Here is a 12,028-nt window from a genome sequence, read left to right as displayed (position 1 = left end):
AGAAACCAGAACCATATGATCATTCAGTTCTCTACAGACTAAAAATGGTCCATGGGCCTCAATTTAGGAATCATGAGTGTGCAGTGATCCTACCCTCGCGTGGCCCAAAAGGAAGAAACAGAGTTTGAGCCCTCTCAAGATAACCAAGTTGCAAATTTTAAAATACTTGTTCTGAACGTTGGGTTTGGCTTCCTGTGACTGTGGGGCTGGAGATAAGTGGAGTTTTATAACTACAGAATTCACATGATTGCACACTAGTATAATATAAATTATTTTTAAAAGACTATACATGTTATAATATGACTTCTTTAATGTATATTTTTCTCCACAGGATCATTATCAGACCCCCTAAACATTGCTGGGCTAAGCCATTTTTGTGAGCATATGTTGTTCTTGGGAACGAAGAAGTACCCAAAAGAGAATGAGTTCAGTCAGTTTCTTAGTGAGCATGCAGGAAGTTCAAATGCTTTCACCAGTGAAGAACACACCAATTATTACTTTGATGTGTCACATGAACATCTAGAGGGTGCATTGGACAGGTAAGCAGATTTCTAGTTTTCTGAGGAGTTTTTTTTGGTTGATATTTGTGATATCTCAAACAAAATCATCTTAATTATATGTTGAACTCTTGCTGACAGCATGACATCTTATATTATAGCTGGGGTTGGTAGCACTGACTGTTAAGGTTGACTTGTGTTTAAGGCATGGATTTTCCATGTGATCTTGGGCAAATCATTTAAGATGTGATTCAAAGCTTGATTGAATTCAGTAGGAGTCTTTCCATTACCTTTAACAGGCTTTGAGTCAGGCCTTCTTTGCGTCAATTTTCCTATCTATAAAATGGAGACAATATTTTCTTTCTCCTGCCTCTTGTCTATTTAGACTGTAAGCTTTTTTGGGCAGGGATTCTCTCTTTATTATTAAGGCTACGTTTTAGTCATAAGTATTTTTATTAGAATTGATGGACCGGTCATGGGCAGTAAAGAAAAATTCATGGCCCATGAGCTGTCCATGATTTTTTCTATATACCCCTGACTAAAACTTGGGGGAGAGAGACTCGAGAGGGCAGTCTGGGGAGTGCTGCAGGTGCTGGGAAGGGGAAGGCACCCGGGGGGGGGGCACCCTGCAAGTGTGGGGCTGGGGCAGGTTCCCCACCTGGCTCCTGGGAAGCGGTGACCCTAGCTCCATGTGCTGCCTCTGCTCTACCTCAAGCCCCAATTCTGCATCTCCTATTGACTGGGAACCACAGCCAATAGGAGCTATCGGGGCAGTGCCTGTGGGCAGAGGCAGCAAATGGAGCTAGGAGCTGAAGGAGCGGAAGTTGCTGTCGCTCTTCCGGAGAGCTCCTCCCCCAGCTAAGCACGGCTCCCCCCCCCATCCCCAGTCCTGAGCCCCCCCCCCACCCAAACTCCTGCTGCTAGGGGGCGGGGGGACCCGAGACTGCCCCAGCAGCACCCGGTGCAACTGGCTCAGGGGCTGCCCGAGCTGCTCAGGTGGCTCCCGGGCAAGGCACACTAGCTGCTGCAGAAGTCACAGAGGTCACAGAAAGTCAAGGAATGGTGACTTCCATGATCTCTGTGACAAATACGGAGCCTTATTTATTATGTGTTTGCAAGATACTTAATACAATGGGACTCTGATCTCTGTTGGGGCCTCTAGGGCTATAACGATAAAGATGACATGATGTTGAATAGTTAGATTTTTAGATGGAAGTGACAAAAGTAACGTAGTACGAACATCTTGGTTATTAAATGAATGATCAAATGAAAAATTGAAATTATTTTATGGGCTGAGTTGCATCAGCTACAGGAAATGCATTTATAGTGAGTGATATAATGTAATATATATAAATATGGCATTGTGTATAGATCAAGGTTTATATATTTGTTTGGTTTTACTTAGGTTGGCATAAGTCTGTATAACATTTATATAACCTTCAATAAATATTAAAAAATAAACATTTGACATCCTCCATGGATGCAGTGCACTGTATTAACAAGAGTGTTGTGGTAAGTAAGTCATTGTTGATATTTTACAGCTTGAGAAACTGAGAAGGAGGAGAGTAAGTGATTTGATTAAAACCACCCAGCGAGTCTGTGGCAAAGCCAGCACTGGTTTCAGGAGTTGAGAGGTTCTAGTCTTATACTCTTAATTAACAACAAATTAAAACATTACATGAGTTTTCAGACTTCATGGTTTGGGGGTTGGTTTTTGTTGTTGTTGTTTTATTTTTTATGTGCAATAATCCTGTCTTGGAAAAGGTTTACATTTTAGTTGTGTAAATTTGTAAAATTTTCTTTTAGGTTTGCTCAGTTTTTCCTATGCCCTTTATTTGATGAGAACTGCAAGGAAAGGGAGGTGAATGCTGTTGATTCCGAGCATGAAAAGAATTTAATGAATGATGTCTGTCGATTGTTTCAATTGGAGAAAGCAACTGGAAATCCCAATCATCCCTTCAGTAAATTTGGAACAGGTTTGTTAGAATAGAATCACCCATCTATTAGAGCTGACGTAAGATCAGGGCTGTAACCAGGGTGGGGCAAGTGCAGCAGCAGCAAAGGTGGAAGAATGGGGTGGAAAAAGATAGAAAAAAATGGTAGAGGATGCAAATATGCTTGCTCTCCCCAGGCGCAGAAATGCCCAGTTAAAGTTCTGCATAAAATCCATGCTGAGACTGTTTATGTAAAACTGGTGAAGATCGAACTGAAAACAATTTCCTTTTTCCCTCCATACATGTTTGTTGTGAGGATTCATTACATCTTTCACACAATAGATTAAAAAAAAGAGCTGGACAAACCACATGGAACAAACTGATACAAGACTAGGTGTTTGGTGATGAGACAGTTTTTATGATGATGATTTCAGCAGTAGACGATTCTTTTGTAATGACTGGAAGTGAGTCTCCCAAGTTGGGACTGAAAATCATTGTGAAAGAGAGAGAAAGTGGATGAAGAGTATTTAAATTGCCAGCAGCCAAATAGCATTTTGCTAACAACTGTTGCATTGGGAGGACAAACTGAGGTTTGTAGTAAATCAGGAAAGCACTGGCGCAATTATTGGATGTGAGCATCAAGACAAAATCCAGAGCATAAATCACAGTGGGCAACAACGATAGATGGCTAAGAAAAGTGAGGCCTTGGGATAAATACACTGATCAGGTGGCTAAATGGCTTTTACAGGGTTTGTTGCTCCTTAGGTGCCCTTTAACAGCTGAAGAGAGCAGAAAGAACATTATTGCAATTGATGATGATGTCCTTGGATTCTCAGTTAATATTTAGCATTTGGATGTAAGGCTTTCAGAAGGGTTCTCAGGCTGTTTAATAGCTGCAGTGTCTGACTAATGGGCTCTAGTGTCCTAAAGTGGTAAGATCATTTAGATGAGGACATGTTGACTTTCTCCTAGTAAGGAAGGACCCTCCGAAGTAAGAAATTGTTTAAAAAATGTATAGAGAAAAAATCTAAGGGAAGTGTTGCAGGTTACCTATCTGATGATCCATGGGAGAAAATCCAGTGTCTGTGGATTAATTTCTAATAAGGAAGGAAAAGCTTCTGTAATCTCAGCGAGCCAGGGTTTGGTGGTCATGAATCAGTACTGTGCTGATGATGTGGGACGGAATAATTTTAAATCCCTGTGCTGCTCCCAAGAGGTATCCAGGAAAGTTTCAGAAGACATTTTCTGCAGGTTAGAAGAGTTTCTGTTGAAATATTTATGCCTTATGCAACTGTCATATCCATAGCTAGCTGTGGGAATTTATGGCTGGTCAGGATTACAGATGTTTTTCTAGATAGGGTGGCTGAAATGTATTCAAATTCAATAGTAATAATACTTAGCTGATTATTCTCAGTACGTATAGTGTTATTTTAGGCCCCAATTCTGTAATCAGATATTTTAAAGAGGACCTTCTGTATATCCTAGTTGAAGAACTAAAGCCTTAATTTGTGGTTTATTTTTTTTTTAATTACACAGAGGGTTGCCAAATGTCTTACACTAGTGGTCGGCAACCTATGGCATGTGGCTACCTGCTGGGACTCCACGTGCCATTAAAAATCCTGCCGAGACAGCAAGCCGCGGGGTCCGCGGTCCCGGGCTGGAGTGCCAACCCGAGTGCAGCAAACTGCTGCCCCTTCCCGCGCCTTCCCTAGAGTTATGCCTCCGTGCGGGGAGCGCTCTGGGGGCTGGGGCTAGGCACTCCCCTGGGGCATCATTTGGCTCCGTAGGGGCGGAAAGACGCTGCCCGCTCATCCGGAGCCGTGCTGCTGTGCGCACAGTGCTCTGAGGGGTGGGGCGGAGCTGCACATGCAGGGGTGGCGGTGGCCACCGGGCTCCGGATGAGTGAGGATCCTCATGGTAAGGGGGCCGGCGCCGGAATGTGTGTGGGGGCAGTCAAGGGACAGGGAGCAGGGTGGATTGGATGAGGGAGTGGTATACTGAGGGGTGGTTAGGGGTGGGGGTCTTTGGAAGAGGCAGTCAGGGAGCAGCGGGGGTCGGATGGGGCATGGCAGTCCCGGGGTCTGTTTGGGGGGTGGATAGGGGACATGGCAGTCAGGGTACGGGGAGCAAGGAGGGTCCTGGGGGAGCAGTTAGGGTGTGGGGGGGTTTCTGGAGGAGGTGGTCGGGGACAAGGAGCTGCGAAGGTTGGATGAGTCGAGTTCTGGGGGGACTGTCAGGAGGTGGGGGTATGGAGAGGGGTTGGGGCAGGCAAGGGGCAGGGGTTGTATGGGTCCAGAGTTCTGGGGATCCTGTCAGGGGGCGAGGAGCGGTTAGATAGGCATGGGAGTCCAGGGGGTCTGTCTGGATGCGGGGGTGTGGATAAGGGTTGGGGCAGTCAGGGGACAGGTAGTGGGTAGAGTCCTAGGGGGGTAGTCAGGGGATAAGGGGCAGGGAGGCTTAGATAGGGGTTGGGGTCCTAGGAGGGGGTAGTCGGGACAAGGAGCGGGGAGGGGTTGGGGGTTCTGAGGGGGCTGTCACCCAGCCCTCTGCCCTGATCCCCCCACACACGCACCCAGCCCTCTGCCCTGAGCCCTGTACCACCCAGCCCTCTGTTGACTCCTTCAGCCTCCCCCATGACCCCAGCCCTGACTGGCACCCCCACACATACCCAGGCCCCCTACCCTGATGCCTGCACCCCCCTCACATGCCCCCAGCCCTCTGACCTAACTCTTGTACCCCCCACATCCCATGCACCCTGCACATCCCCACCCCCTCCCGAGCACCAAATGGGAGCCCTTGCACCCTCACTCACATTCCCACCTGCACCCCTCACACCACATGGGAGCTGCCCAGGTAAGTGCCCCACACCCAAACCTCCTGCCCCAACCCTGAGCCCACTCCTTCATTCTAGCTCCTGGCCAGACCCTTCACCCCAGCCCTGTGCTCGGTCCACTCCAACTCTCAGCTCAGTGCAGAGAGAGGAAGAGAATGGGCCAGAACCAGGGAGAAGGTAGGTCCCCACTGTATGTGGGCAGGGCCGGGACCCCAGACCGGTACTGGGCTGAGCGGGTCCGGCAGCTGGGATCCCGGCTGGCAGGAGCCAGAGGATGGAACCCCTGAGTGGCAGTGGGCTGAGCTGCTCAGCCCACTGCTGGTCTGGGGTCCCGGCCACCAGCCCCAAACAGCCCGCTGCTGGTCTGGGGTTCTGTCTGCCAGACCCTTTCCAGCTGGGGTCCCAGCCACAGGCACCACTCAGCCCACTGCCGGCCTAGGTGAACAGAATCCCAGACCAGCAGTGGGCTGAGTGGGTCGGTGGCGGATGATCAACATTTTAATTTAATTTTAAATAAAGCTTCTTAAACATTTTGAAAACCTTGTTTATTTTATAATACAACACTAGTTTAGTTATATAATATATAGACTTGTAGAGCGAGACCTTCTAAAAAACATTAAAATGTATGACCGGCACACGAAACCTTAAATTAGAGTGAATAAATGAAGACTTGGTACACCACTTCTGAAAGGTTGCCGTCCCCGTCTTACACTTTGCATGATGCACACATGTGACAGCCCTGTCTGCAGCTGAGATGTTATGCATTCTGCTGGGCTGTAGAAATGGCTGTAATTCCTACTTCAGGGCACCACGGGTCATTGTGGAACCTATTCTGCCATCAACCAAGCAGAGACTTCTTGTGCTGCTTCTCGTGCTGGATAGACAGTCAGCCCACCAGCTTTCCTCCTAGTATCACCGTTCAGTCTCCAGTAACCCCCATACACTCATTGCCCACCTAATCCAGCAGCCCCAGATATCTGTCAGCGATTCAACTCCCTCCCCTGACTCCATATACCTTCCAGCACTCTTCCCGCAACCACCTCTCCCAGACATAAAGCACTGTCTGATGCTCTGTCTGCCCACCCACATACCCCAGACACTTTCTGGAACTTGTATATATCCTAGCAGCACAATTTTTATAGAATAATCTTCTGGTACCTTACCCTGTTTTTGCCAATCCATTGCCCATTTCTGTGGGAATGGAAATGATAGACTTAAACATTTAGGGGAGTCTTTGGAACATGTACTTTTGCATTCTGGCTTCAGGCTGAGCTCTGTAAAGGCCAGTAAGTTCCTGACATCTGTGGTCTGTCTGCTTAGCAGAGGTAGAGGGAGATCAGGAAAAGGAAACAACCAACATTTTAAAAACAAATACGGTTAAAGAACTATATTTATGTGCTCGTATGCTCTTTTTACTTCAATTTCAAATATAAGTTTTAAAATAGAAGTAATAAATCATTTCATGAAGACTTTGTGTACTGGATACCTGTGGTTCTTAGTTGGTTGAAGTCTTAAGACTATGTACCTGAAACTTCTGGTGCAAGTTTATACTATACCTGGTGTTTACTTGTTGCCTTGGTGATGTATGTTAATTGCTACCTGTGTTGGAGATTTGTTTAATAGCATGTTTATGCTTCTTGCTGTTGCATATCCTGTGTTATCTCCCTCCACCCTATTGCTTCTACACTCCTACCTTCTTATTGAGTGCTCCTGTTTTCTGAATTCTTTGTTTGGCTGTAATGTAAAAATATAGAATATTTCTTTTACAGCCATGTGACCGCAACAAAAGATTACCAAGTGAAGTGGAATGGACTAAAATCCAACTCCGATCAGCTTGCTTTTCACAAAATCTGATTTTTTTTCTAGTGTCCCCTCACTACTCTTGCAGCAGACAAGACTGCTGCTTTAACTACAAACCTAAATATTTTCTTACAGTAAAAGTTGCCATCAGTACATTAATGTGACACCTTCAAAAATCAATAGCAGTGACTATTTAGAGGGGAATTTTCCTTTATTTGAAAGTGTCTGTTTGACCTGTAAGTTTTACTGCAAAGTTATCTATTTTCCCAGCCTTTTAAGAAAGGAGTGGGTTGAGGATGGAAGAGTTGATTGGTCCTGATGAGGTTAGCTGATATTGATCCAATCTGATTTTTTTGGTATGTTCTTTTTTTTTTTTTTTAAATAAAAGTTTGTGCATGCACCTAGAACACAAGGTAATCACAGAGGTTTTTTCAGTTTGTAAATTCATATAATGTGTGTATGTCCAGCACTAAATATCTTCATGAGTTTTCCTTTGTATTACAGGGAACAAATTCACTTTGGAAACTAGACCAACTAAAGAAGGAATAGATGTAAGACAAGAGCTGTTGAAGTTCCATTCTACTTATTATTCATCAAATTTAATGGCTATTTGTGTCCTAGGACGGGGTGAGTGCCAAACTTTTAATGGTAGTTTCTTGGTTAACTGAGTGTGATTTTTACATTTATTATTTGAATTCTTATAGAAGAAAATAAGACGTACTTAAATAAGTTAAGACTTTTTTTTTCCTCCAGGCTTTTAAACAAAGGAGGCTGGGGTCCCAATCCTGTAAATATGTGCTTAATTTTATGCACTGTGAACAGTCCCATTGAAGTCAGTGAGGGTACTCATTGCCTGCACAGTTCAGTGTGTGTAAATCTGTGCAGAATTTTTTTGATTTTTTTTCCCAGTCCTATAACTTGCTATGGAATGCTCCAAGATAAGGAGTACTTGTGCCTCAAATAAGAGAGGTTTTAGAAATTTACCAACAGCAGTTTAGCAGATCTAACCTGAAAATACTTTGCATAATTTGTGATTTTTCTCCTTTGCATATTTGTGTAATTCCACAATGATCTATAAGCAAATATAGAGCCAAAGTTTAATCTAGATATTTGTTTTATAGAAATTTAGAAATTAGATTCGAAGCCTTTATTTCAGAGCTGCTGTGCACTCAAATTCTAAATTAAGTCAGTTGAAGTTGCAGATGCTCAACACCACCTAGAATCAGGACCATATTTTTTGTGAGGGTTTCAAGAAACTTAATAACAATGTGTTGAAAAACTTTTAAATATACTGGGAGACCATTCATGAGCCACACTACAATAATGTAAATGGGGGTGCATACATGATCAGACAAAATTCAATAAGCAGATATTTCAATTTCAAACTTCCAAATATGTGAGATAAATTATTAATTTTTAAAATAATGGAATTTGATAGATTTTGCTAAATTGTCTGTCTCTTAAGTAACATAATTTGATAGTACTCATGCTTTAAAGAAGAATAGCAGGATGAACTGTCAAATTATTTTTAGAACATACTGCTTTTGAGAAAAAATAAAAAATTGCTACGGCAATGACATTCAACATTGCATGGAACATAAACAAACCGTATGATGACTTGTACATCCCAGTTAATGCATGTGCTTGAGTACCTTATCTTAAACATATGAGTAATCCCACTTACTTCACGGAGACTACTTGAATGTTTAAGAACATTCCTAAATCAGGGCTACTAAGAGTATATGCTGTCATAAGAAGATAAGAATGGCCATACTGGGTCAGACCAATGAACCATATAGCCCATGATCCTGTCTTCTAACAGTGGACAATGCCAGATGCTTCAGAAGGAATGAACAGAAAAGGCAATCGCTAAGTGATCCATCCCCTGTCGCCCATTCCCAGCTTCTGGCAAACAGAGGCAAGGGACACTTAAGAACATGGTTTCCAATCTCTGCCCATCCTGGCTAATAGCGATTGATGAACCCATCCTCCCTGCACTTACCTACTTCTTTTCTGAACCCTGTTAGTCTTGGCCTTCACAGCATCCTCTTTCCACAGGTTGACTGTGAGTAGTGTGAAGAAATACTTCCTTTTGTTTGATTTTAAACCTGCTGCCTATTAATTTCATTTGGTGACCCTTAGTTCTTGTGGTCTGAGAAGGAATAAATAACACTTCCTTATTTACTTTCTCCACACCAGTCATGATTTTATAGACCTCTATCATATCCCCCCTTAGTTGTTTTTTTCCATCATCTGCTTTTTTTATCATCAACCTCTGTGGTACCTCGTCTTTTTCTATCTTTTAATATGAAATTCAATTTATGTAATTAATTGACTAACTATGTTTGTGGGATTATGACTATAGGCCCACTGAATTGCCTGTGTTCTATTACCCCCCCCCTCCACTGTTCTGCTGGATGACATGGGGCAAGTCATGTCGCCTTTCTGTGCCTTGGTTTCCCCATCTCTAAAATACTGATCTCCATTTAAAGCACTTTACAATTTTCTGATGAAAAGCATTGTATAAGAGCTAGGTGGTATTATTATTATGTATTACTTAATGAGAGTTTTGTGCAAGTATGAACTATTGGATCAGGCCTCGCATGCCTGACTCATGCTATCCTGCTTTAGTATTGCTGCACATGTGGTTTGTAACGTTCCATGTTGATTAAAGAACTGTGATCATCTTTTTCCAGAGCCTTAATTTAACCTGCAAACTGTTGGTGTGTGTGTGTTTGTTTTTAAGGTGCTCTTTCTTGTTTCCTTTAGCTCAGGGATTCTCCATCTTCATTGCACCATGACCCCCTCTTGACAACAAAAATTACTACATGACCCCAGGAAGGGGGACCAAAGCCTGAGCCTGACAGAGCCCCGCTGCTCTGGGTGCAGGGGCCCAAGCCCCGCCATTCCAGGTTGGAGGTGGGGAGGGACCAAGCTTAAGGACTTCAGCCCCGGGTAGGGGGCCTGTAACCCTGAGCCCTGCTGCCCAGGGCTGAAGCCGAAGTCTGAGCCTCATTTCCCGGGGATGAAGCAGTGCAAATCGGGCTTTGGCTTTGGGCCCAGGCAGCAGTGGCTCAGACTTTGCTCTTGAGTTCCAGCAAATCTAAACTACAGCCCTGGCGACGCCATTAAAACAGGTTCTGACCCATAGTTTGAGAACCACTGCTTTAGATGTCCTAATAGGAAGGAGGGTGGAGGTGTTTAAGAACTATGTTATTTATTTATTGTTTCATTCATTGATTGTTATTTTTGAGATCGTAAATTCAGTACTTGTTTGTCCTGAAAAAAACCTCTGATCAATGGAGAACTAGTAAGATTGCAAAAGCTTGAAAGTAGAGTCTGTGAGAAGGCAATTGATTTTTTTAAGCACTATTTAAAAATGTTGTTGATACTTTAATTTCGATAACCAATTAACATGATAGCTATTAAATGTCTTTTGTTAAAGACTCAGTATGCTTACTTTTTCAGTAAAGATGTGAGAACTCCAAAATACACATATTCTAAGCCTCCGAGGAGGTTCTCTATGGGTATTCTATTCTACAAAATTAAGTTGACTTAAGTTAAGTCAATGTACAGTCACCGCAGTAATTAAAGTGATGTTTCATGTTCACACTATGCTCCTGTCAGTGATGCGTGTTGTCACCAGGAGTGCTACCACTGACTTAACTGAGTGGGGCATTGTGGACCCCCCTGCTCTGAGGCTCGCAGCCGGAGCCCCCACCCGGGGGGCTGACAGCCCAAGCTATCAGCCCTGGCACAGGGCGGGCTCCAGCTGTGAGTCCCACGCAGGACTGATAGTCAACAGTTAATGTAAGTAACACAGGGTCCACATGGACACTGTGTCACTGTGACTAAATTGACTCAAGTGCTACTCCTCTTGTGGAGGTGGAGTTAAGCCGATAAAATGGGAGACTTAGATTGGTTGGAGCTACATTTTAGTGTAGATGCTTACAGAGTTAGATCAACATAAGCTGTCTTACGTCAACCGAACTGTAATGTAGAGTAAGCCTAGGAAAACGGGACTTCATATTTCTGTGTTAAAACAAGTATAATGAAAAAACATTTTTGGAGTGGGAGTGGAAAAATTTTTTGATACAAAAGCAAAGCATAACAAATAATTAAAGCCCTTAATATTTTTATTTTTTATTTTTTTGCAGGTTACCTTTAACAGTACCTTTTAACGGTACTATTGTACCTATCAGAGCTGTTTTTGGGCTTGCTTTGCATGTGACTAAATCATCTTTTTTGAGGTCAAGATGGAATCTTTTTTTCTGCTGGGCAAAATTGGCATGGCATCTGATAAGCTTTTATGCTTCCTTGGAGCATCCTGGAAGCCCGGTTTTTAAGGTTAAAAAGAATATTAGATAGTAATTTAAAATAGAGCAAAAGAGAGAAATTAATGAAGGTAATAAATTAGGGCTGGTATCCAGTGTGATAAAAAGCCAACACCTAGGTAAACCCAAGCATAGGACCAAGGAGGTGGCCGGCATGTCCACATTGTTCTGTTCGGTACAAGGAGATTTTGATTCTTTTGCAGACTGAGGCACCCCTTTTCTATATTCTCTCTCCCCTTTGTGAGTAGACTCCATAGCTGGGTTGAATTCTGTCTTAGTAAGGGACGACCCAGGCTGATCCTCACTCTATGTGGTTGTGTGTCTAAAGGGCAGTTAACCTTGCAGTGGACCCTGTTAACATCACCACTCCCCATTGCCACATCCATGAGTTTAATAAACTTGTAGCCTGCTGCTTTAAGTCCCGCCTTGTATCGATTTCTTCATTCTTCTTTGTATCTTGATTAGTAAGTCCATTAATTCCACTTTAATTAGATGAATATCATTAGAGATAAGACTCTTTTTATGAACATAGACTTAACATAAATGTAATACTTGATGATAAAAATATCCATTACATTAAAAAAGGAAGTATTCATGTCATAATGAACCCTCAATTTAATGCTGCAGGAC

At 43.3% G+C, this 12,028-nt stretch overlaps 2 protein-coding genes across 4 annotated transcripts in view; both read left to right on the top strand.

Annotated features, from left to right (window-relative positions):
* Positions 1-12,028, top strand: part of LOC115654547 (insulin-degrading enzyme-like) — a 220,590-nt gene that overhangs the window by 22,701 nt on the left and 185,861 nt on the right.
* Positions 1-12,028, top strand: part of LOC115654546 (insulin-degrading enzyme) — a 109,439-nt gene that overhangs the window by 21,021 nt on the left and 76,390 nt on the right. For all 3 annotated transcript variants that reach the window (XM_030568929.1, XM_030568930.1, XM_030568928.1), the window contains exons 3-5: positions 332-539; positions 2,304-2,473; positions 7,569-7,691. In XM_030568929.1, coding sequence (XP_030424789.1) covers positions 332-539; positions 2,304-2,473; positions 7,569-7,691 — 501 coding nt within the window. The remainder of the gene's footprint in view (positions 1-331; positions 540-2,303; positions 2,474-7,568; positions 7,692-12,028) is intronic.

This window comes from Gopherus evgoodei, chromosome 7 (assembly GCF_007399415.2).
Source record: "Gopherus evgoodei ecotype Sinaloan lineage chromosome 7, rGopEvg1_v1.p, whole genome shotgun sequence".
NCBI lineage: Eukaryota > Metazoa > Chordata > Testudines > Testudinidae > Gopherus > Gopherus evgoodei.
The sequence above is the reverse complement of the archived record's forward strand: the minus strand, read 5'-3'. Positions and strand labels throughout refer to the sequence as shown.